The 24,378-nt window shown below is 41.9% G+C and overlaps 2 protein-coding genes across 4 annotated transcripts in view; one reads left to right on the top strand and one right to left on the bottom strand.

Moving 5' to 3' along the window:
* Positions 1–16: 16 nt before the first annotated feature.
* On the top strand, positions 17–5,810 carry Plpp5 (phospholipid phosphatase 5). The gene is made up of 7 exons (XM_042679419.1): positions 17–187; positions 265–373; positions 616–706; positions 1,025–1,088; positions 1,680–1,804; positions 2,398–2,568; positions 3,985–5,810. Exons 1-7 carry the CDS (start codon positions 90–92, stop codon positions 4,146–4,148), a joined length of 822 nt encoding a protein of 273 aa, XP_042535353.1. The 5' UTR covers positions 17–89; the 3' UTR covers positions 4,149–5,810.
* Ddhd2 (DDHD domain containing 2) overlaps positions 5,343–24,378 on the bottom strand; it is a 33,631-nt gene continuing 14,595 nt past the window's right edge. For 2 of the 3 annotated variants that reach the window (XM_042679415.1, XM_042679416.1), the window contains 9 exons: positions 17,888–18,010; positions 15,946–16,041; positions 13,645–13,758; positions 13,385–13,540; positions 12,909–13,011; positions 12,618–12,788; positions 11,815–11,974; positions 8,177–8,283; positions 5,343–7,558 (listed from right to left, as the gene is read on the bottom strand). In XM_042679415.1, the coding sequence (XP_042535349.1) occupies positions 8,202–8,283; positions 11,815–11,974; positions 12,618–12,788; positions 12,909–13,011; positions 13,385–13,540; positions 13,645–13,758; positions 15,946–16,041; positions 17,888–18,010 (1,005 nt within the window). In that variant the 3' untranslated portion in view covers positions 5,343–7,558; positions 8,177–8,201. The remainder of the gene's footprint in view (positions 7,559–8,176; positions 8,284–11,814; positions 11,975–12,617; positions 12,789–12,908; positions 13,012–13,384; positions 13,541–13,644; positions 13,759–15,945; positions 16,042–17,887; positions 18,011–24,378) is intronic. The other variant, XM_042679417.1, reaches the window with a different exon arrangement.

Here is a 24,378-nt window from a genome sequence, read left to right as displayed (position 1 = left end):
TTCCTGGAGACTCGGCCGTCAGCCGGCCCTCGGGACCCAGGGCCGCTCTCCCCCTGGTCGAGCTGGGCTGCCCTCGGCGCGTGCCTGCCATGTCGCTGTGTCCGTCTGTCCGAAGCGGCGTGCCGGGGACGGCGGTGGCCTGTGGGGTCGAAGTGTGCGTGCGGGTCGTGCTGTTCGTGGCCTTCTTGTAAGGGCGTGCGGGGCCCGGCCCGGGCGCGGCGGCTCCGTGCGCTCCGCGGGAGCTCAGGCCCTCTGTTCCCCCAGGGTGACCGAGCTGCTGCCCCCCTTCCAGAGGCGCATCCAGCCGGAGGAGATGTGGCTGTACCGGAACCCGTACGTGGAGGCGGAGTACTTCCCTGCCGCGCCGACCTTTGTGCGTGGGGGCTCCGCGTCGCACCCTGGTGGCTAGCTGCTCCGCAGCGGGCAGGCCGCCCGGGCTGGCGGGGGACCGGGGGACGGGGGGGGGGGGGGTCCGCCGGGAGCCCGACCCGCCGCCCCTCCGGAGGAAGTTGGCTCACGCAGCCGGGCCAGCAGCAGGCCGGCCCGCGGGCGCGGGGCGCGGGGGCCCGCGCGGGCTGCCGCTGGAGCTGTGCTGTGCTGTGTCCCGCCTGTCAGGTCATCGCGTTTCTCTCTCCGCTGTCTCTCATCTTCCTGGCCAAGGTTTTCAAGAAGGCTGACGCCACAGACAGCAAACGAGCCTGCCTTGGTAAGAGCTAACCCTCCTGCTGCTCCTGGTGCCGGCAGCGAGATGGCAGTGATTGGGGGGTTCAGCCAACCATGCTACGGAGTCCTAGATTCCTCTGTCTCCCTCTACCCGAGACGGACCGCTGGCACAGTAACAACCCCCTGGTGAACAGGCTCTACCACACGGGTGTGCCTAAAGGCACTGGCTTCTTTCCCATTCGTGTCTTGGGCCTGCTCAAGCGGTGGTCCTTGAGGGCCTCATGGTGGTACACAGATTTTGTTGGGATTCTGTCTCGGGGTGAGCAGGGCCCACAGCACTAACAGTTGCTTTGCTTTCCAGCAGCCACCCTTGCCCTCGCCCTGAATGGTGTCTTTACCAACACAATAAAGCTGATAGTGGGGAGGTGAGTGACTCGTCAGCAGCCAAGGCCTCATCTTTTTCTCTCCCTTTTTTTCTTTTTTTTTTGGCCAGTCCTGGGGCTTTTCCTCAGGGCCCAGGTGCTATCCCCCAGCTTTTTCACACAAACATGACCTCTACCACTTGACCCACAGCTCCACTTCCTGCTTTTTGGTGTTTATTTGGAGCTGAGTCTCATTGGACTTTAATGTCAGGCTGTCCTCCCCATCTATTTTTTTCTTTTTTTCATTCCCCAGAAGCTGCCTGCTCTCTCTTCTATCTTGAACGTAACGGCTAGCCTTATTACAGCCTTTTGGCATTTGCCACCAAAACCACAGCCACCTGTGGTGTCTGGCATACCTCTGAAATCACCCGTGATTACCTGTGATTGCCCTGAAATGTGATCGCATGCTAGAATGACTTTTCTTCTTTTCCTAATTTAAATATTGGCCCCAGGACTAAGGCTGTTTTTCTCTTAGTGTGATTATCCCAATCCAGTTTTAATATTATTTTGTCTGGGACATGTGACTAACATATACAACTAAAAAGTACTTCAAGTGTGAATGATGTTTGCTTAACCTATGCTTATTTTTTCCAGGCCTCGCCCAGATTTCTTCTACCGCTGTTTCCCAGATGGGCTAGCCCATCCTGAGTTGATATGCACAGGGAATAAGGACGTGGTCAATGAGGGCCGCAAAAGCTTCCCTAGTGGACATTCTTCCTGTATGAATTTCATATGGACTCTGTTTCTATTCTTATTTCATTACATTTAATGGAGAGCTGGTAGTGGGAGGAATATCTAACCCCAGTTGCACTGTGCCTAGCAGTGGGAATCCCTACAACTTCACTAGTCTTGAACATTAGTATAAATATTAGCACACAGGGTTATTCTCATGAAATCTGCACATTTTATTACTATGTGCTTAAATCCTGGAACCTAGTAGTATTCACAAAAAATACTAACCTTTACTTTAGTTACTCTGTAGTCAAGTATGCTGAAGCTTTTTATTATATTTCTACCTCATTTATAGATCACAATAACCCAATGAGATACTATTATTTTTATAATTCCCATCTATGGAAAGCAAAAGTAACCTGTCCAAAGTTGTGTAACTTGCACTCCCAAAACTAATCTCAAGTAAAATATTACTGAATTTATGACACAAAATGTCCTATATTTTTTCTTTCCTTTTTCCTTATAACTGTACACAGAAGCATACAAAAAGAGACAGCGCAAACTCTTTTGCCCTGGCCTCCTGTGGGGAGATGAGTAGTTTCCAATAGGACACACATTAGTTGTGGGTTTTCTCTTCTAGTTGCGTTTGCTGGCCTGGCCTTTGCCTCCTTCTACCTTGCAGGGAAGTTACACTGCTTCACACCTCAAGGGCGCGGGAAATCTTGGAGGTTTTGTGCCTTTCTGTCGCCCCTCTTTTTTGCATCTATAATTGCTCTGTCCCGCACCTGTGACTACAAGCACCACTGGCAAGGTAAGATGAGCATGCCTCAAGAGTGTCCATGTTTCACTCATCTTTATCCTTAGAGACTGGCAAAGAGAAACTGTTTACTCACCAAGCATCTGTCCAATGAGAATAAGTGTGTGTAGATGATCTGGGTTCTGTACTATGTGCATCTATGGCCAGATGAGAGGCAAACTTTACCCTTTTAAAGAGATTACCAAAATAGAACTTGTGATGTCTCCATTATTTGAAGCATGAGACTGAATTGAATCTGTAAAAAATACTTTTAAGCCAGGCATGGTGGCACCAACCTGTAATCTCTGGACTTGGAAGGCTGAGGCAGAACTGGAAGTTCAAGGCCCCCTGGACTACACAGGGAGATTTCTAAGGATATTGTCCAAAGATTTTCATTCCAAAACAAAATTCATGAGACATAAAATTATAGTTAAACCAAAGAAAGGTAATTTGAACGTTATAGTAAAACATCCAAATTAAAAAAAAGTATTGCCAAAGAAAAACCGCAGTTGAAGTCTGACAAGCTGGCAGTGTTGCTCGGAGGCCTCAGGAGCTATATCTTAATAAGCAGAGAAGCTGGGCACCAGTGGCTCACCTCAAGATACTAGGAAGCTGAGAACTGGATAACTGCAGTTTGAGGCCAGCCAGGACAGGAACACTCACTAGGTTGCATCTCGTTAATCAAAAAGCCAGGCTAGTGGCATGACTCAAATGGTAGAGTGCCAGTCATGCAGACAAGCTGAGCAAGAAAGCCCTGAGTTGAAACCCCAGAATCAGCCAAAAAAAAAGAAATGAGAGGTAACTCCTGAGCCTGACTGTAGCCTATGCTAGCCTCAAACTCTCAATCTTCCTGCCTCAGCCACCTGTATTAGGTTACAGGCTGTGCCACCATGCCCGGCCAGAACTCTTGAAATGGTGAAAACAGGTCAATGAATAGCACTACAAGAACATTTGTTATTCTTCTGAATTAAAATTAATTTAGTCCACTTTGAACAACAATTACTGACTAAAGGTATGGGGGGTTTTGTTTGTTTAAACTAGTCCTGGGGCTTGAACTCAGGGCCTGGTGCTGTCTCTTGAGTTTTCTTGCTCAAGGATAGTATTCTACCACTTGAGCCACAGTGCCACAGTGTATGATTGGAGATAAGTGTCTCCTGGACTTTCCTGCTTAGACTGGCTTTGAACCATGCCTCTAGGATTTCAGGTGTGAGCCACCAGCATCCAGCTTTAAAAGTGTTTTTACTGAGTACTTTGTAACACAAACGATACATTTAAGAAAGCCTAAAGAAACCATAAATGTAGAGTTGAGGCTTTTTCAGCTCCTATACATATAGTATCCTCAAGGATCAAGTTGTTTAATATTATGTGGCATCTAAATATGATTGAAGAATCTAATTGACTACAAAAAGATTTTATTTCTTCTCTCCTCAGATGTATTAGTTGGGTCCATGATTGGAATGACACTTGCCTATGTGTGCTACAGGCAGTATTACCCTCCTCTGACTGATGTGGAATGTGATAAACCACTTCAGGAAAAACACATGCTTCCCACTGCTCAGAAGAAACCTGGTATTCCTTACTGTATGGATATTTAAAAGTCGAATTTATCTCAGTGGAGAACAGATGAATCACCCCTCCTAACAACCATACACAAGACAGGAATTTCTGGCCTTTTAACTCCTTCCAAGGTACAGATGACACAGCCTACTGTATTGGGCCTTCTGTTATGCACTTTGCCCTACTTCACATGGATCTATCATGAAGACTCCAGGCCATTCTCCACCTCTGAACGCCACAAGTTCTCCAACGTCTGGTCCATCAGACTGGCATCCCCAAATCCTGTTTTTCCATTCAATCTCAATGCTTGCTCTTAGAAGCATCTTGTCACAAAACAGACTACATAGCACCACTTTATCCTAGAAGCTGGAGTTAAAAATCACTGAAACAATTTCTGTTTTTCATAACTTGAAGTCTTAAACTCTGGGGCCTAATCAACTGAAGTTTGAATTTGTTTACTTTCTCTAGTGATAATTCTATCAAGCTTTAAGGGAGAAAATGTCCAATTTTGGTTGATGCTCCACTGCTGAACCTATGTTATCAAGTCCAGACATCTGATACTGTTTTCCATTTTGTTGAATTACCATGAGAACACAGTGAAAAAAATGGTGAGGACTGTGATTTCAGCACTCCCAGGTAATTCTACCTCATTTGTCTCTGAACTGTGCTCAATTTCTAGCCAGAGTCAACTCTGCCAGTGGACCATTTGTTATGTGGAAGACTCTGCGCATCTTTTCCTGTCTTCTCCTAAGGAACAACTGTGTTACATTATGAGAGCAATACTGTAGGATCTATCACTGCCTTTCTCTTTTGTAACTATACTTTAAATATGATTTTGTCTTACGCTTATCTTTCTACAGGATACGTTCAATGCATCTTCTTTAAGTCAACATGATATTCAAATAAATGGTGAATATGTACTTTTTTTTAAAGTACTGCTGTAGGGCTGGACTGTGAACACTGGCGCCCCATCACACATAAGTGATCAACCTGCTCTCTGTAGCACTAGTTGGCATTTATACGAACGGAAGGACCATTTCTGAATTGACCTTGTAATTTCCACACTTTAACTTTTGAACTATATTTGCCTATGACAATGAAAATACTAGTCGTGGGAACATAACTTAGTATTAGTTCTTTGCCTGAAACTGTAAACTTATTTTGGTAAGACATAAGAGAAGCAAATAGTTACTGCACTAATTTTCCTTGTGATAAATGAGGCCAAGCAAAACTAGGCAACTAGTCAATACAGTTTTATTTTAGTATTTACTAAAGTTTTGTATATAATCACGTAAAAAACAAACACTTCAAAAGTGCAAAATATTAGAAAGCTAATCAGTGCTATCAACTTTCCAAGCAAACAGTGACTTATTGAAATAAACAATCTTAATTCTGCAGCTAGGAGTACGTAAAAAATAATGTTACATTGGAGTCTAAAAATAGGCTTGGTCAGAGATTGCACATGATACAAGTGAAGCAGTGCAAATGATGCATGACTAAATAAAGAACTTCAATTGAGCTTATTAATGTGTGTACTATGCAGCCAGAATTCCACTAGTAGAAGGATGAGATATTAACCACCAGGAAAGGAGCCTTCCATTCCACTCCAGTGGTTCCCTTAGTTCTGCGGGTGTTAAGCTGTCCATCTTTGGTTACGTTACAGGACTCAACTCTTAGTTGTCCTTTGGTTTATTCTTAAACAACTAGTTGAAGACATCAGCTTGACAAAACTCTTACTCAGAATTTATATAATAATAAAAATAAGGAATTCCGTTTATCTGAAACTTAGCAGCTTACTTGTTCAGCATTTAGTCCATATGCAGATGATAAGGAAAGGCCAGGCTTGCCTGTTACCTAACCCTCTCCTCCATAAACATGGTGACAATAATTAACCTCCTTGTCTATACAGAAAAAGCTAAAGACCATTACTATCTGAGGGATGGCTTCAGTGACTATTAATACCAGTGCTTTGGATACCATGATACATTGGCCAAAATATTTTATAAATTACAAAATATAGGTTGCCTACTTCTGCCACTTGAATCTCTGGAAATCCAAGAGGAGGCCTAAAGGGCTCATAAAGAGAACTGAATGACAATAAATGCTGCTAAAGGGAAGAAATACCTACAGCAAAGTTGTGAGCAGATGCTTAGGAAAAAGTTTAGCCTATAGTCACCTGTGTTCTGCAAGGTAAATCTCACTGTGCATGCTCTTCACTGACAGTAACTGTGGTAGCTGCTCCTGGAACTTACAGGCATAGGGTCGGGGTTTTTTCAGAATAGGTATGTCCTCCTAGTCAGATGCATTTGCTCAACTAACACTGCCTGTGCCCACAGCCTTTCAAATAAGCATTCTGCTTAATGGTACTGATACTTACAAAATGTTTTTGAAGTAAACATCACAGTACCACCTTTATCCAAGTGGGACTGGTAGGTGATTTCAACTGTTTCACAAGATACCCCCTAGAGATTTCATTTATAACCTAAGTAGCCAGTAAAGGCCATGCAATGTCATGTTCATCAGCTTTTACAACTTCACCCTCAACACAAGAATACAAGTGTTATCAAAGAACTACCTAAAATCTCACCCCAAATCCCACAATTTGAAGTATGGTATAAATGGGACGTCTATAATAGATAACATCATTGCTTTATACAGATGTACCTACTGTAAATTAAATTCTCCACTTTAGACTTATAGCAGCTCAGTCATAAAAACAATGAATAGTGTCAGTTTCCCTAGCAGTAGTCCAGTTCTAAGAGTGTAAATAATGTTCTTCATGGTAGCTCACACTTGTAATCCTAGCACCAGGAAAGCTGAGGCAGGAGATTACAGCTTCAATGCCAACCTGGGCTACATAACATAGCAAGATCCTGTCTCAGGAAAAAAAAAAAAAATTCTTATCCAGCTTCATTCCAGTCTATCTTGTCATAAACATGAAGGAAAGAAACAAGGTAAACCTAGTAGCCTTCCTCGATACCCACCTAGATTTAGCATTCAGTGCAAAAAAAACCCCCCCAAAACAGGTAAGTGTACCTTTAAATGCCTTCAGTATTTCAAGACTCTGCTCCCAAATTAGAATATCATTTTCTAAAAATAAGCAATAATTTCCTTGAAAAAAAAACAACTAACCAACCCTAAACCAATCTAATAAAAAATAGACCATATTCCATCTCATGAGATCAGCAAGAAGTGTGGCACCTAGTATCACCGGAGAATTAGATGATTCAAATGCCCCCATAAAGAGTGGCAAGTAAACACTTGAAGTCGGTGGTAAAATGGAAATAGCATCTTCCCCTTGCCTTTCCACTCAATTCCAAAAAGGGAGATCATCTTCCAAAGACATGGTGCATAACGAGCAGACAACATGCAGGAAATGATGCAGCTGAGGAGAACATTTCAGCAACGAACAGGTGGGTTTTCAGGGGAAGGACCCCTCAAGGTCCATCTAGGGAAAGAGTAGAAGAGGTCACGCAGTCACAACCGGAGGCAACCAGCAACAATACAAAATGCTACAGGCTTTCTTGTTTCACATCAGAGAGGGTGAGTATTATAAAGCTCAGAATGGGCTATCCACTGTTACTTGCCAGAGTAACTCTTGGATAATCAAAACTGTTAAGATTCTAAGTTTAAATCTTAAAAGATGTCATTAGACAAAATCCCAAGCACAATGTTGTTAAGTGGGCAGTTGAACACTTTCTCTAAAGTTTAACCAGTCTCTAGTGAACAATAGCTTAAGGCTCCACAATTCCTTTTAACATGTTAACATGTAAGCACTATACTGCATACATGACATTTTAAAACTTACATTAAACCAAGTGCTGGCAGCTTGTACCTATAATCATAGCTATTCAGGAGGCTAAGATCTGAGAATTTCAGTTTGAAGTCAGCCTGGGCAGGAAAATCTGTAAGACTCTTATCTCCAATAACCACCAAAAAAATCAAAAACAAAAACAGAAGCTGAGCTGTGGCTCAAGTGGTAGAATACCAACCTTGAGTGAATAAGCTAATTAACAGCCCTGAATTCAAACCCTGTACTGGGGAGAAAAAAAAAAAACCAACTTACATTAAACAACTATAGATGGATCATTTTATTGTAAGGGCTGATCAAGAAAGATACCCTGGGTTTGGTAGATCTCTTTGAGAACCAACAATACTGTATCTTCAGACTCCCTGTAAAAGGAAAACCTTATGTTGAAAAAGGACAGAATGAATATCTGCTGAATGCTTTGCATGTATTATTTTACTCCATACAATTGCCTTGAAGCACATTTTTCACTACTCCAAAAATATGTAATCCAGAGGTGACATAATTAGCAATGGTTTGGAAAGTGATCTAACATGCTAGAACTCTAGCATGTCTGGAAACAAGCACTGCCTTACAGACATAAAGCTTAAACATTTCTCTAGATCTATGGTTCATTTTGGGTCATGAATTTAAGAATCTAATGAGGTCTATAAACTTCTGTCCAAGAAAGAGAAAATATATTTATTTAATCAGAACTACACACTGGATTTCAGTGGTTTTATAGACTACCGTCCATCCCACCCCCAAACTCCAAACACAGATCCCAAGAAACTCCTAAATCAACAAGAGAAAATTAGGTATACCAGATAAATTTGTATATAAACAGATCAATAAAAAAGGACTTTCAGAGCTGGGAATGTGACTTATGATAGACAGCGTGCCTAGCATGCATGAAGCCCTGGGTTCAATTCCTCCGTACCATAAAAACAGAAAAAGCTAGAAGTGGCACTATGGCTCAAGTGGTAGAGTGCTAGCCTTGAGCAAAAGAAGCTCAGTGCCTAGGCCCTGAGTTTAAGCCCCAAGACTGCCCCCCCCCCCAAAAAAAGGACTTTTCAGACATAGTCCCATTAGGTATAGTAGTTTAACAATATCAAATCTATTAATAGTGTTGAAACAACTGAGAAAAAGACATGACCTAGATCTATCCTTAATCATTATTAAGATAAATTTAAGCTATAAAACATTACAATAAACTATAAAGATTTTTTTAATAAGGAAGACACAAATTATAAAGACCAGAAAGCAAAGACCAAAGTAAAAATTATGTTTTTTACTTGGCAAAAACCAATATTGTTAATACCAGAATACAAACTGAGGAAAATACAGTACTCAATCCAATACTGTCAATATGAAGTAAAGGATGTAGATAACACCTAGAAAAGGAAATTAAAATGACAAGAGGCTCAATTTTATTCATAAAAGGAATACAATTAAAACTTATAGTGTACATGGGATATGTATATTTAAAAACTATAAAATATCACTAACAGAAATTAAAGATGGTCTAATGAAAGACACATTTATGGCCCAGAAAACTCAGTCTAACACTCAGAATTATTAAAATGTCAGCTCTCTATAGATAAAATGCAATTAAAGCTGCCTGCTGGTGGGTGGCTCATACCTGTAATCCTAGCTGCTCATGAGGCTGAGATTTAATATTGAGCTTCAAAGAGAGTTTGGGGAGGAAGTCTGAGACTCTATTTTTCCTTTTCTTTTTTTTTGCTGGTCATGGGCCTGAACTCTGGGCCTGGCCGCTATCCGGGAGTTCTTCAGCCTTCAAGGCTAGCACCCTACTTGAGCCACAGTGCCACTTCTGGCCTTTTCTGCTTATGTGATGCTGAAGAATTGAACCCAGGGCCTCATGCACACAAGGCAAGCACTCTACCGCTGAGCCACCTTCCCAGTCCAGTCTGAGACTCTTATCTCCAATTAACTATCAAAAACACATGAAGTGAGCTGGGTGGGGTGGCTCACGCCTGTAATCCTAGCTACTCAGGAGGCTGAGATCTGAGGATCTCCGTTCAAAGCCAGCATGGGCAGGAAAGTCCGTGAAACTCTTATCTCCAATAAACCACCAGAAAACTGGAAGTGGCGCTGTAGTTCAAGTGGTAGAGCACTAGCCTTGAGCTGAGGAGCCGATGGACAGCGCTCAGGCCCAGAGTTCAAGGCCCACCACCGACCAATAAAAACCCAACAACAACAACAAAAAACTAAAGTGGAGCTGTGGCTCAAGTAGTATACGTGCCAACTTTGAGCGAAGTGAGAGACTGAGTTCAAGCTATTTGTCTTTATGACAATAAAACACCATCTGGGTCATTGTGGTCTTATAAACTTTGAATTCAGGTAATGTAAATATGTCATTTTTTTGTTTTGTTGGTCGTAGGGCTTGAACTCAGGGCTTGGTTGCTGTCCATAGCTTTTCCACTCAAGGCTAGCATTCTACCACTCTGAGCCACTGCACCACTTTCAGTTTTCTGGTGGCTAATTGGAGATAGGAGTCTCACAGTCTTTCCTGCCTGGGCTTGCTTTGAACTGTGATCCTCAGATCTCAGCCTCCTGAGTAGCTAAGATTACAGGCATGAACACCAGCGCCTAGCTGTCATATTTTTATTCAAGGTTTGGCTATTGTATTTTCCAGTATATTTTAGAATTAACTTATTAATTTCTACAAAGACATTTGCTAAGACTGGTATTTGTCGCTCATCTATAGATCAATTTAGATTACTTTCTGTGCCCATACTAGGATTATAGGCATGAGCCACCTGGCATCTACCAAATATTTGTAAAACAATTAAAGAACACAGAAAAAGACAGAAACAAGGTGGGCATAGTAACACATGCCTATAATCCTAACACCTGGGAGACTGAGGCAAGAGGACTGTAAGTTCAAGGCCAACCTGAGCTATATGCCAAGACTCTGAAACAAAAACAGGGCTGGGAATGTGGCTTAGTGGTAGAGCGCTTGCCTAGCATGCATGAAGCCCTGGGTTCAATTCCTCAATACTACATAAACAGGAAAAGCCAGAAGTGGTGCTATGGCTCACATAGTAGAGAGCCCTAGCCTTGAGCAAAGAAGCTTAGTGACAGTGCTCAGGCCCTGAGTTCAAGCCAAGGAAGGAAGGAAGGAAGGAAGGAAAAAAGAAAAGGCAGGCCCTGGTGGCTCATACCTGTAATCCTAGCTACTCAGGAGGCTGAGATATTAAGAATCATGGTTCAAAGACAACACAGGCAGAAAAGTCGATGAGACTACATCTAAATTAACCAAGTAAATGCCAGACTGGAAGTGTGGCTCAAATGGTAAAGTGCCAGCTATGTGCAAGAAAACTGAGTGAGAAGAACTGAGTTCAAGCCCCAGTACTGGGCACCCACAAAGAAAGAGAGAGAGAGAGACAGAGAGAGACAGAGAGAGAGAGGGGGAGAGGGAGAGAGAGGGAGTAAGAGAGAGAAGGAGAGAGAATGAGAGAGAGGAGAAAGTAGAGGGTAGGGGAGGGAGAGAAATAGAAAAGAGGCTAAGATCTGAAGATTATGGTTGGAAGCCAGTGTGGGCAGGAAAATCCATGAGACTCTCATCTCCAATTAATTAACAAAAAGCCAGAAGTTGAGCTGTGGCCAAAAAAAAAAAAGCTCCAGTAAATAAAAAAAAGGGGCTGGTAGTATGGCTCAGTGCCAAAATATTTGCCTGGCATGTGTGAGACTCTGGGTTCAATTGCCAACACTGACAAAACAAAACAAAAACTTAGAAGTCTGGAAGTGACACTATGGCTCAAGTGGTAGAGTGCTCCCCATGAGCTCAGGGACAGCGCCCAGGCCCAGAGTTCAAGCCCCACAACCGACAAAAAACAAAACAAATCAATTGTCAACACTGAAAGACAACAAAGCAAATAATCAAAACTCACCAGTAACATAGGTGGCTTTGTAAAGCAAATAAATATTCATTAAAACTTTCAATAGGTTTCTCCTGTAGAACATAGTCTATGCGCTGGCCTCCATTAAGCATTCCCACATTGATGGGGGGGTCTTCTTTCACTGCCACAGGGGGCTCTTCGGTGTTAACATCTAAATACAGGAGAGCCACTGTAAGAACCTAAGTCTGCAGGATTTCATGTTACTTCCCAGCAGATTACAAGTTTACCTTATGATGAGACACTCTATTCAGAAAGCTCTCTTCCCTTGCATTTTCTTCCCTAAAGTTCTTGCTAATATTGCCCAATTGTTTTTTGTTTTTTTTTTTTGTGGATGTGTTCTCAACATATCCCATTACTTGCACCAGCAATAGCTAAATCATTCTGCTAAGCTGGATGTAAGCAGGGACAAAGCTCTTTGGGAAATTGCAAACTAAAAGTGAAACTGAACAGGCAACATTCCAGCTATTCCCCAGACAGGAAAATAAAAGTGACCCACAAATATACAGACATTTATCCTATAAAAACAAGGGATTTCATGGAGCAGACTCTTCACATCACTCCCGTTGTTCCAAAGTGGGGAACATTTTCAAGCCTAGTTAAGTTTCTCTTGACATTTTTTCTCACATATAATATCCTATTACAATTTATGGTTATTACTATAATAGTTAAGGTGAGCAGAATTGAAGATTGACTGCACTTCACATAAAGGGAAAAGAATATTATAGGTGTAAGAACTCCACATCGTGGAGTTATTTGGCCTGATACCAATAATCAATGTGTGCAGTGTCACTGACCACTGGACTTTTCCAAACTTGACTCAGATTCTACTTCAGTTTCTTCTGCTGTTTCTGAAGCTTGTAAGGCAGGATATGGAGCTCTTGTGAAAGACTTCCAGGCCATCCGCAGTGAACCTAGCAAGTTGTTCTTAAGATCCATACTCATCCTGGTTAAGCCCTCTCTCAGTTCTGAAACATATAAAGAATATCAAATGGTATACAAGACAACATAGCAAGACAAAATGAATGAAGTCCATGTAGTTCATATCAGCCAAGTCTAGAATTATCAAGTTCCACATGCAGACTTACCTAAGTGCATTCGCTTCCTGCCTTTATGATGTGGGATCAGCATTGGTTCAAATTCTACTCCGGGAACTACCATTGGTTCAATCCTATAGGCCACAGGATCAAACTACATTGAGGGGGAAAAAAAAACAAAAACAGCTCTATTTATCCCTGCTGAACAAAGTCTGAGAAACTGTGTCACTTAGGTCAGAGTAATTATAAGCTTGAGGTGTGGCAAGGCTCAAGACATAGAGTATCTGCCTAGCAAGGGCAACACGCTGAGTCGACATTCTAGTACTACCAAAAAATAAAAAGAATATCATAAGCTTAAAAAAAAAAAAGAATGCTTCTTCTGCCCCATCATTTACAGGTCAATACTATTACAATTAGTTGTTCCATTATTAGACTAGACTAAAATGAATCAAACAATGTAAAGTCACATGCTATTTACCAATAAGCTCTAATATTCAGAAAAACCATGACAGCTGTACAATGCTTACAGGATGATAAATATTGAAGAAACCATTGCATGTTGGAAATCTGTAGTTGGGATCAATCCTTTTTAGTCCTCGAACAGTAAGGAACATTCCGATAGGTGACCCAAAGGCAAAGAATATTTCTGGTTTATATTTGAGCCGGGGATATTTTACAGACACCTGAAAGAACAAAACAAGAACATCTCTCATTAAAAACAAAAGTTACATCTGTTTCTACCATACAAATGGTAACAAGAAAAAAAAACATGACCAAAGAGAATTACCTGCCCAATGCCAACATCTAGATAGTCATCACTTCTGCTATCAGAACTGCTGCAGAATTCAGATCCTTTGGGGCTATTAACCTCAGAAGCAGATTGTGTTGGTCTATTAATACCCTAAAGAATAAAGAATAGTTAAGTGTGCTACTATATAGTAAAATAGCCAAAGTCTTATACAGGTTTCTCTGCTTTAAAAGGGTGTGTGCAGAAATTTTAAGTGGCAACAAATAAGGTTCCCTTTCATTATAACAGACATTCCTGTGTGCTATTTAGGCAGCAGTTGAATCTTCAGGCAACCACCATGAAAGAAAACAACAGAACACTAAAAGAAATGTTGAGGAGTTCTCTGAAATGCTGTGCCTCTCGAACCAAGACAAGTAAGATGTTGCTATGGGTACAGAATCTATTACAAACTAGACCAAGGAATTGGGACTTAAAATAGAATTGAGCCAGCTACAAAAAAAAAAAAATGTTGAAAAAAGTTAATTATTAAGATATGGAAAGAATTTTAACTGAACATAGAAAAGTATAGTTACAACACAAACCTTGAAAACACTATACTACATGCAAGCCAGCCATAAAAGGCTACATATTATATGATTTCATTTATATGGAATGCCTAAAATAAGAGAAATCACAGATAGAAAACAGACTAGTGACTGATAGAGGCTAGAGGCAGGACAAATGGGGAGTGACTACAAATTAGTATGGGATTTCCTCTGAGGGTATTGGAAATATTCTGAAATTAGACAGTGGTAATGGTTATAAAAATCTAAGAATACTGGGGCTGGGAAGGTGGCTCAGTGGTAGAGCACTTGCCTTGCATGCCTGAGGCCCTGGGTTCAATTCCTCAGCACCTCATAAGCAAAAAGAAAAAAGCCAGAAGTGGCGCTGTGGCTCAAGTGGTAGAGCACTAGCCTTGAGCTGAAGAGCTGAGGGACAGCGCCCAGGCCCAGAGTTCAGGCCCCACGACCGGACCAAAAAAAAAAAAAAAAAAATCTAAGAATACTAAAACCTACAATATACTTTAAAGGGATGTATTTTATGGTATAAGGTGTGAGTTACATCTCAAGAAAGCTATTCTAGGGGCTGGGAAGGTGGCTCAGTGGTAGAGTGCTTGCCTTGCATGCATGAGGCCCTGGGTTCAATTCCTCAGCACCAATAAGCAAAAAGAAAAAAAAAAAGCCAGAAGTGGCGCTGTGGCTCAAGTGGTAGAACACTAGCTGAGGGACAGCGCCCAGGCCCAGAGTTCAGGCCCCACTACTGGACCCTCCCCCCCAAAAAAAGAAAGCTATTCTAAAAAAAAAAAAAAAAAAAAAAAATATATATATATATATATATATATATATATATGTATGTATGTATGTATGTATGTATAAATGATAGGAGTCATGAGGAGCTAAGACTTCAAAACATACCATTTTTAAGGATATGGATAAAGAAAATGTAGTTGACTTCTAAAAGAACCTAAAAAAAAAAATAAATCAATGATCCAAACTTTGCGCTAGCCAGGTATGGTGGTATGCACCTGTAGTCCCAGGTACTCGGGAGGCTGAGATGGAAGGATTACTTAAAGACCAAGAGTTTGAGTGGGGCACCAGTGGCTCACATCTGTAATCCTAGCTACTCAGGAGAATCAAGGATCTGAGGATCAAGGTTCAAAGCTAGTTGAGGCAGAAAATTCTGAGACTCTTTATACCAAAAAACAGGTAATGAAGGGCTGGGAAAGTAGCTCAGTGGTAGAGCGCTTGCCTTGCATGCATGAGGCCCTGGGTTCTATTCCTCAGCACCACATAAGCAGAAAAAAAAAGGCAAAAGTGGCACTGTGGCTCAAATGGTAGAGCGCTAGCCTTGAGCTGAAGAGCTGAGGGACAGTGCCCAGGCCCAGAGTTCACGCCCCACGACCAGACCAAAAAAAAAAAAGCCTGACTTGAGTGAAAAAGCTAGAGCATGAAGCATGGAGTGCAAGCTTGAGCTGAAGGAGAGCGTCCAGGCCCAGAGCTCAGACCCCAAGACCGACAAAAAAAAGCCCAGGTAGTGAAGGTGTGGCTCAAGTGGTGGAATGCCAGCCTTGAGTGAAAAAGTTAGAGTGTGAAGCATGGAGTGCAAGCTCCAGTACCTTCACATACAAAGAAAAAAGAACAGGAGTTTGAGGACAGGCAGAGCAATACATCGAGGCCCCACTGTAAAGAAAACAAAAACCTGTTTAGCTCTCCAAATAAACACCACACAAAACATAAAGGTACACACTATATATGTCAAAAAATTGTTTAGTAAAAAAAACAAGTCATAATATATACATACCATTGCACTTGTTCTGGTCCCAAAATAGTTTAGTAACTTCTTTCTTGGTCCTAAGGGAATTCCCATTTCCTGAAGATCTTTGTCTGTACATAAAGCCTAATCACAGAAAACCAAACTATCTTATTTCTAGGCAAAATAAAATCAATTAAATGTCCTATTCCCTGAGAGAAATAAAACCTAGGCACATTGCTTACTTTTTTTGCGGGGGGGTGGGGTGGGGGGGTGGGGGGGAGACGGTGTTTGATGCTAGTTCTGGGGTTTGAATTCAGGGTCTAGTGCTCTTGTCTGGCATCTGTGTATGTGTGTGTCTATGTACATGCCCATCCTGGGGGTTTGCACTCAGGGCCTGGGTGCTATGCCTGAGCTTTTATTCTCATGGCTGGTAATTGAGCAACATCTGCAGTCCAAGTCCTAGGCACTTTGTTGTTCTTTACTCCAAATTGCTCTGACTCTCTAGTGGTACGATGTCATTAATAGCTTGATTGTTTTGATCATAACATATATATGAGTAGGAAGAATCAATTTTGTAATATAAATAACATTGTGGTTTTGTTTAAAAAAATAAACAAGTCTAGGAAAGCTAGGCATCTAGTGACTTGGAAAACCATGTTGGATTTCCACGTTCACTTAAAATATCACCTTCCTAAGGATTATACTCCTACTAATGGACACAGGCAGTGAGAATATACAACAAAAACAGAAGCGTAACAATTAAACTCTCAATTTAAGTAGCATATATCTTATAGGCAAGACTTCCCTTGCCTTCTCAAGACATGGTTAATTGATCTTATTAATCATTTTTATGCTACTGTGTACCTGTTAGTTCTCATAGCTGTGATTATGTTTGTGATTATGTAATGTGTCTTCCCCAGTGAAATACAAAACCTTTTAGGTCAGGAACCATGTCTGTGTTGTTACTAGTCTATCCTCAGTACTTGACACAGTATGCTAGTCATAGTAAATAAGCATTTACTAAATACCTGTTAAGTGAATGTCTGTATCACAAACCAGAAAAGAACATAACTAAAGTTGGAAAAGAACTAATAAGCAAACAGCAACAACAGCTCTAGATATGTACAATAAAGACCTGAAATAAGCCTGGCGCCAGTGGCTCACGCCTGTAATCCTTAGCTACTCAGGAGGCTGAGATCTGAGAATCGGGGTTCAAAGCCAGCCCAGGAAGGAACATCCATGAGACTCTTATCTCCAATACACCACTCAGAAAGCCACAAGTGGTGCTGTGGCTCAAGTGATAGAGTGTTCACCTGGAGGTGAAGAGCTGAGGGACAGCCAGAGTTCAAGCCCCACGACTGACAAAAAAAAAAAAAAAAAAAGAATGCGGCCTTAAGTGATTAACTGTTTCAGCTTTTTTTTTTTTTTTTTTTTTTTTGTCGGTTATGGGGCTTGAACTCTGGGCATAGGCGCTGTCCCTCAGCTCTTCAGCTTAAGGCTAGCTCTCTACCACTTGAGCCCCAGTGCCACTCCCAGTTTTCTGAGTGGTTTATTGAAGATAAGAGTCTCATGGACTTTTCTGCCCAGCAATTCTCAGATCTCAGCCTTCTGAGTAGCTAGGATTACAGCATGAGCCACTAGGCTCGGCTTATTCTAGCCCTTCTGTTTTCACTAATCTGCACTATTTAGTCTGACTTTGTTCCACTGATATATAATTGCGAAATCATCTCAATATGGCTCATCTAAACTTTGAACTGCCACATAGCAAAGATCACTTTATATGATAAAAGAAAATAAACAATGATAAAGAATAGTATTAATGATAAAGAATTTATGACTAAACCCCTCTGTACAGTATTTTCACAATAAGAAATAAATAAAAATTTAAAAAAAGAATTTATGACTAATGTTTCTAATGAGCAGGTCCTTAGTAATACACATGAAAATACAGAAAATGCTTTGACACTAAATTTTAAAAGATTATTGTTACCAGAGCTTCCTTATCTACTTTCTCCTTCTCAAAGATACTAAAATATTCGGAGAGGTGAAGTCTCTTCAAATCTTCCTCTAGTGTTCGTGTATCTCCTTGATCCATAACGGTAGAGGGTGAACCCTATAAAGTAAATCATAAATCTCATATCCTCAAAATTTATTTCTTTTATAAATACCATTTTACTTTATAAAATACAGTATATAAAATTCTCATGGTAATACATCTTTTTTTGGGGGGGAGGGTGGGCCAGTCGTGGGGGCTAAACTCTGGGCACTATCCCTCAGCTCTTTAGCTCAAGGCTATCACCTTATCACTTGAGCCACAGCACCACTTCTGGCTTTTTTTTTCTGCTTATGTGGTACTAAGGAATGGAACCCAGGGCCTCATGCATGTGAGGCAAGCACTCTACCACTGAGCCAACTTCCCAGCCTCTACATCTTTAAATATTAAATGTTATACAAATGCAAATGAAGAATGATCTCTAAATTTTTGCAGTTCCAACTAAAAATACTTTTTTGTGTGTGGCAGTACTAGGCTTTGAACTCAAGGCCTCATGCTCTTGCTTTATTTTTTCCACTCAAAACTAGTGCTCTACCCCTGTAGCCAATGTATACTTCCAGCTTTGTGTTGGTTAAGACTTGTCTTCCCCTGCTGGATCTGAGCCCCAATTCTCAGCTCTCGGCCTCTTGAATTTAGGATTACAGGAATGAGACACTGGCACCTAGCTTTAAAAACGTATTTTTACATGAATGAGTAAATGATGTTCCATCACCACTAACAAGCATTTACTGACAAAAAGCCCTTATCTTGGGGCTGGGAAGGTGGCTCAGTGGTAGAGTGCATGCCTTGCATGCCTGAGGCCCTGGGTTCGATTCCTCAGCACCACATAAGCAAAAAAGAAAAAAAGCCAGAAGTGGCGCTGTGGCTCAAGTGGTAGAGCGCTAGCCTTGAGCTGAAGAGCTGAGGGACAGCGCCCAAGCCCAGAGTTCAGGCCCCACGACCAGACCCAAAAAAAAAAAAAGCCCTTATCTAGAAAAACTCAAGGTCCAACAGGAAAAACACAACACTTAAAAAGTGTCATATTTGAAGATGGCGACGGGGCAGTAGGGAAACGCCACAGCTCTCTCCAACCAAAAAGAGAGTTCGAGTTCCAACCTTTAATCTCCCCAAGAGACCGACAACAACAAAAAGACGAACACTCAGAGAAAAACCAGAGGTGGAAAATAACAAAAAAAGAAAGAGAGGAAAAGAAGAATTTCAGAACAGAGAAGAGCGAAGACCCCTCCCCCAACCTTTACTGGCCGCGCGGCAGTGCGCCAAGCCGCCGGCCAGCCGGCCCGGCAGGGGCTGCCGGAGCCACAGAGACACAGGGGGCTGCTTGCAGATCACCAGGTACCGGATTGCAGAACAGCGGATCGCCAGGAACAGAGAAACCTACCAGCCGGGAGTCTCCAGGAGGATCCCACCCCACCCATCACTCTCCACCGGAGCGGAGAGGCTCCATCCCGCCAAAGCCGCCCGGCACCAGCAGCGCCATAAAGGGACCTGTCGCGATCGCAACGACCCGGCGGGGGGCCGCCCAACCCAGCCCGCAACCACCCCAACTGAACTCGGACTGCAACAACAACTGACGGACTGCAACAACAACTGACGACCTACAGGGTGAGTACCCATCAGGGGACAGGGAATCCATCAAGGGAGACCAGAGCTGGAGGGAATCCCCAGACCCTGACCTAGACTCCCTACCCCAACACCCGGACCACAGGACCCACTAAAACTGGGAACTGTTCGAGAGCCCCACCAGCCGGTGGAGCACACTCTGCTGGCCAGGCCAGAGCAAGAGCGCCCCGGGAAGGGAGCTTAAATGCTCAAGCCAGGAACAGTGCCCCTGGGTCAAGACTACCAACAGTAGAAGAAATTTGAACTGTGTCCTCCAGGCTGCATAACCAAGGTGGTATACACATTAGCACAGGCCTAACGAGCGCGCTCCAGGCTGGGGCCGGAACCAGGCCAGGGGACCGGCGCCTGAACAAAGCAAAAAGGGTCAGAAGTGGGGCTGTGGCTCAAATGGTAGGGTGCCAGCCCTGAGCTGAAGAGCTGAGGGACAGCACCCAAACCTAGAGTTCAAGCCCACAACCAGCCCAAAACAAACAAAAACACATCAGGAGCCCATAGCAGACTCCAGTATTTGGGAGAGTGCATCCAGAGCATCTGATCTTCCCAAGAGCACCCGCAGGAGCAAACACAAGCAGTCTAGGCTGCTCAACCCTTCCAAAGGCGGGAATTGCTACAGCAGAGAGCTGAGAATCCTAAGTGAATAGCAGCTGGAAATAGGCTCCCAACAGAATCCAGATCAGACACAGACTCTCTCTACCAATAGAGAATCAGCAACCAAGCAAAGACAGACACACCAAAACAAGATTGAAGAGCAGTCTCCTGAACCCCCATGCGAAAATCACAGAGAAAAATCACAAGGTTTACCACTACCCAGGACAGCAAGCTCACCTCAAAAGCCAGCAGCCACGCAGGGGAGAGCCCCAGTGGGAGCAAAGCAGGAATGGAAGACAAAAACTACATCCAAGGGTTGCTGGAGGCAATGACTCAAGAAATAAAGCGAGAAATGGATCAGAAATTGAAAGAGCACAAGGATGAACTATCAAAAGATATACAGGATATCAAACAAAAATTGGATGCAAAAATAGAAGCTGCACAAACCTCAGTAAGAAGTGAGATAAACGCCAAATTAGAGGTAATGCATACTGATATCACCTCATTGAGAGGTGAGATCAGTACTCTGAGAACCAACATTGAATCCATAAAGGGATCCATTTCCATCATGCAAACCACAATAGAAGCCACGGTCAACAGAGTGAATGAAATGGAAGGTAGAGTGTCAGATACAGAAGACAGAATACACCAACTGGACCAAAAAGTGACAGATATGGAAAAATCACTCAAATTAAACCAAAGGGAAATTCAAGAGCAAGCAGATAATGCTAAAAAATTTAACCTTCGCATAATCGGAGTGGATGAAGGTGAGGAATTCCAGAGCAAGGGAATGCAACACCTATTTAACAAGATAGTCAATGAAAATTTTCCCCACCTCAAAAACGACCATCTTAACTACATCACAAAAGCTTATCGAACACCCAACAAGCAAGATCCCAGGAGAAACACTTCTAGGCACATAATAGTAACAATGATGGATCTGAATAATAAGGAAACAATCCTGCATGCAGCAAAAATGAAGAAGGAGCTATACTACAACGGGAAAAAAATTAGAATCACTGCAGATCTCTCCACACAAACAATGAATGCAAGAAAAGCCTGGGAAAGCACCATACGAGCCCTGAGAGCCAATAACTGCCAACCCAGACTGATATACCCGGCAAAGCTAGCATTCACATTCGATGGAGAACTGAAAACTTTTAATAGCAAAGAAAAACTAAATGAATACATAAACATTAAGCCAGCATTACAAAGAATTCTAAGAGGGGGGACACAACCTGAAGAAAGCAACCAGGAACTGGGACCTGCCCCAAACAGGCATTACTCAAAGTCTAACTGAGCAAGCACAGGAGGAAAGGAAAGAAGAAAAACTTAGGAAAACGGAATGGCAGGGACAACAATGCATCTCTCTATACTTTCTCTTAATATAAATGGGCTGAATTCGCCAATTAAAAGAAAACGAACTGAGGACTGGATCAGAAAACAAGACCCATCCATCTGTTGCCTTCAGGAGACCCACCTCTCAGCCAAACATACAAACAAACTCAGAGTGAAGGGGTGGAAAAGGATCTACCAATCAAATTCCCCCAATAAGAAAGCAGGTGTAGCTATCCTGATATCTGACAAAATAAACTTTTCATTAAAATCAGTACAGAAAGACAAGGACGGACATTACATATTAATAAAGGGAACAATCCAAGAGGAGGATATAACCATCATCAACTTATATGCCCCAAATATCGGTGCACCCAGATATGTTAAACAAATGCTCTCAAACTTACAGAATAAAATAGATCCCAATACGATAATACTAGGAGACTTTAACACGCCACTCTCACCAAAGGACAGGTCTACCAACCAGAGGATTGGCAAAGAAGCTACCGAATTAAGTGAGGCCATACTTCAAGCGGAATTAACTGACATCTACCGAGTATTTCACCCTAAAACAACACAGTACACATTCTTCTCAGCAGCTCATGGAACTTTCTCCAAAATAGACCATATCATAGTTCATTCAAGGAACTTAAGCAAATACAAAGGGATCGACATAATCCCCTGTATCCTATCTGACCACAGTGGAATCAAGCTAGCTCTCAATAACAAAGCATACCGCAGAAATTTCTCTAATACATGGAAATTGAACAGCACACTCCTTAACAAGGCCTGGGTAACAGAAGAGATCAGAGAAGAAATAAAGCATTTCCTAGAACTCAATGAAAATGAAAACACCTCACAAAGAAACTTGTGGGACACAGCAAAAGCAGTCCTGAGGGGCAAATTTATTGCCCTCAGTGCCCACATCAAGAGAATGGAGACAGACCAAGTAAATAATCTCATGTTGCAACTAAAACAGCTAGAAAAACAAGAAAAAATGGGACCTAAAGCTACTAGACGAAGCCAGATAACCAAATTGAGAGCAGAGATTAACCAATTAGAAAATCAGAAAACCATAACCAAAATAAACCAAACAAAAAGCTGGTTCTTTGAAAAAATAAACAAAATTGATGGCCCGTTGGCAAGATTAATTAAAAAAAGAAGAGAGGAAACCCATATTAATAGGATTAGGGATGCCACGGGAAACATCACAACACGTACCCAAGATATCCAAACAATTCTAACAGACTACTTTCAAAAGCTATACTCTCTAAAGGAAGAAAATCTGGCGGAAATGGATGCATTTTTAGAGAAATACAAGTTACCCAAACTGAGCAAAGAAGAAGTTAACCAATTAAATAAGCCAATATCCTATAATGAGATACAGGAAGCTATCAAAAGTCTTCCAACAAAAAAAAGCCCAGGACCAGATGGATTCACAGCAGAATTCTATAAGACCTTTAAAGAAGAACTAATACCCATACTCCTCAAGCTCTTCAGAGAAACAGAGAAGGAGGGAGCTATCCCAAACTCATTCTACGAAGCCAATATCACACTCATCCCCAAACCAGGCAAAGACCCAACCAAAAAGGAGAATTACAGGCCAATCTCCTTGATGAACACAGATGCAAAGATCCTTAACAAGATTCTAGCTAACAGAATCCAGAAACACATAAAAAAAATAATACACTATGATCAGGTAGGCTTCATCCCAGAGACACAGGGATGGTTTAACATACGTAAGTCAATAAATGTAATCCAGCATATCAACAGAGCCAAGGTCAAGAATCACATGATTATCGCCACAGATGCAGAAAAGGCCTTTGATAAAATTCAACATTCATTCATGCTAAAAGCTCTGGAGAAAATAGGAATAGAAGGAACATTTCTAAAAACAATAAAAGCCATTTATGACAGACCAATAGCCAATATTATACTTAATGGGGAAAAGCTACAACCAATCCTCCTAAAAACAGGAACAAGGCAAGGATGTCCACTGTCTCCACTCCTCTTCAACATAGTCCTAGAACCCTTAGCCAGGGCAATAAGGCAAGAAAAAGACATTAAAGGGATCCGCATAGGGAAAGAAGAAGTGAAACTATCCCTTTTTGCAGACGACATGATACTATACCTCCACGATCCCAAAAACTCCATCCCCAAACTTTTAGAAATCATAAGTCACTTCGGCAAAATAGCAGGATACAAAATAAACCCACAAAAATCAGTTGCCTTCCTATACACTGATAACGCACAGGAAGAGAGGGAAATAAAGGGAGCAACCCCATTCACAATAACCTCCCAAAAAATAAAATATTTAGGAATTAACCTAACCAAAGATGTAAAAGAACTATTTAATGAGAACTATAAAAAGTTAAAGAAAGAAATTGCAGAAGACACTAGGAAATGGAAAGACCTCCCATGCTCCTGGATAGGCCGACTTAATATAGTAAAGATGGTGATACTTCCAAAATTAATATACAAATTCAATGCAATTCCTATTAAAATCCCAATGACGTACATCACTGAAATACAGAAAACAGTCCAAAAATTTATATGGAACAACAAAAGACCTAGAATAGCCAAAACAATTCTAGGGGATAAAGACAATATGGGAGGGCTATCCATGCCGAACTTCAAACTCTACTACAGAGCTATAATCACAAAGACAGCATGGTACTGGCACAAAAACAGACCCGAAGACCAATGGAACAGAATAGAAGATCCAGATATAAATCCACAGGCCTACAGCCAGCTGATATTCGACAAAGGAGCCAAAGACATACAATGGAAGAAACACAGCCTCTTCAACCGCTGGTGCTGGGAAAACTGGGCAGCCACATGCAGAAAACTAAAAGTGGACCCCAGCCTATCACCATGCACCAACA

Source organism: Dipodomys spectabilis, unplaced genomic scaffold (genome assembly GCF_019054845.1).
Source record: "Dipodomys spectabilis isolate Male_0828 unplaced genomic scaffold, ASM1905484v1 ptg000052l, whole genome shotgun sequence".
NCBI lineage: Eukaryota > Metazoa > Chordata > Mammalia > Rodentia > Heteromyidae > Dipodomys > Dipodomys spectabilis.
Note: the sequence above shows the minus strand (reverse complement) of the source record. Positions and strands in the feature narration are given on the sequence as shown.

Excerpts from the sequence above, each read along its gene's own strand:
- Plpp5 (XM_042679419.1), top strand. The coding sequence starts at position 90 with ATGTCGCTGTGTCCGTCTGTCCGAAGCGGCGTGCCGGGGACGGCGGTG. Across the intron at positions 374-615 it reads TCCCTGCCGCGCCGACCTTT|GTCATCGCGTTTCTCTCTCC; the intron begins GTGCGTGGGGGC and ends CCCGCCTGTCAG. Across the intron at positions 2,569-3,984 it reads CTACAAGCACCACTGGCAAG|ATGTATTAGTTGGGTCCATG; the intron begins GTAAGATGAGCA and ends TTCTCTCCTCAG.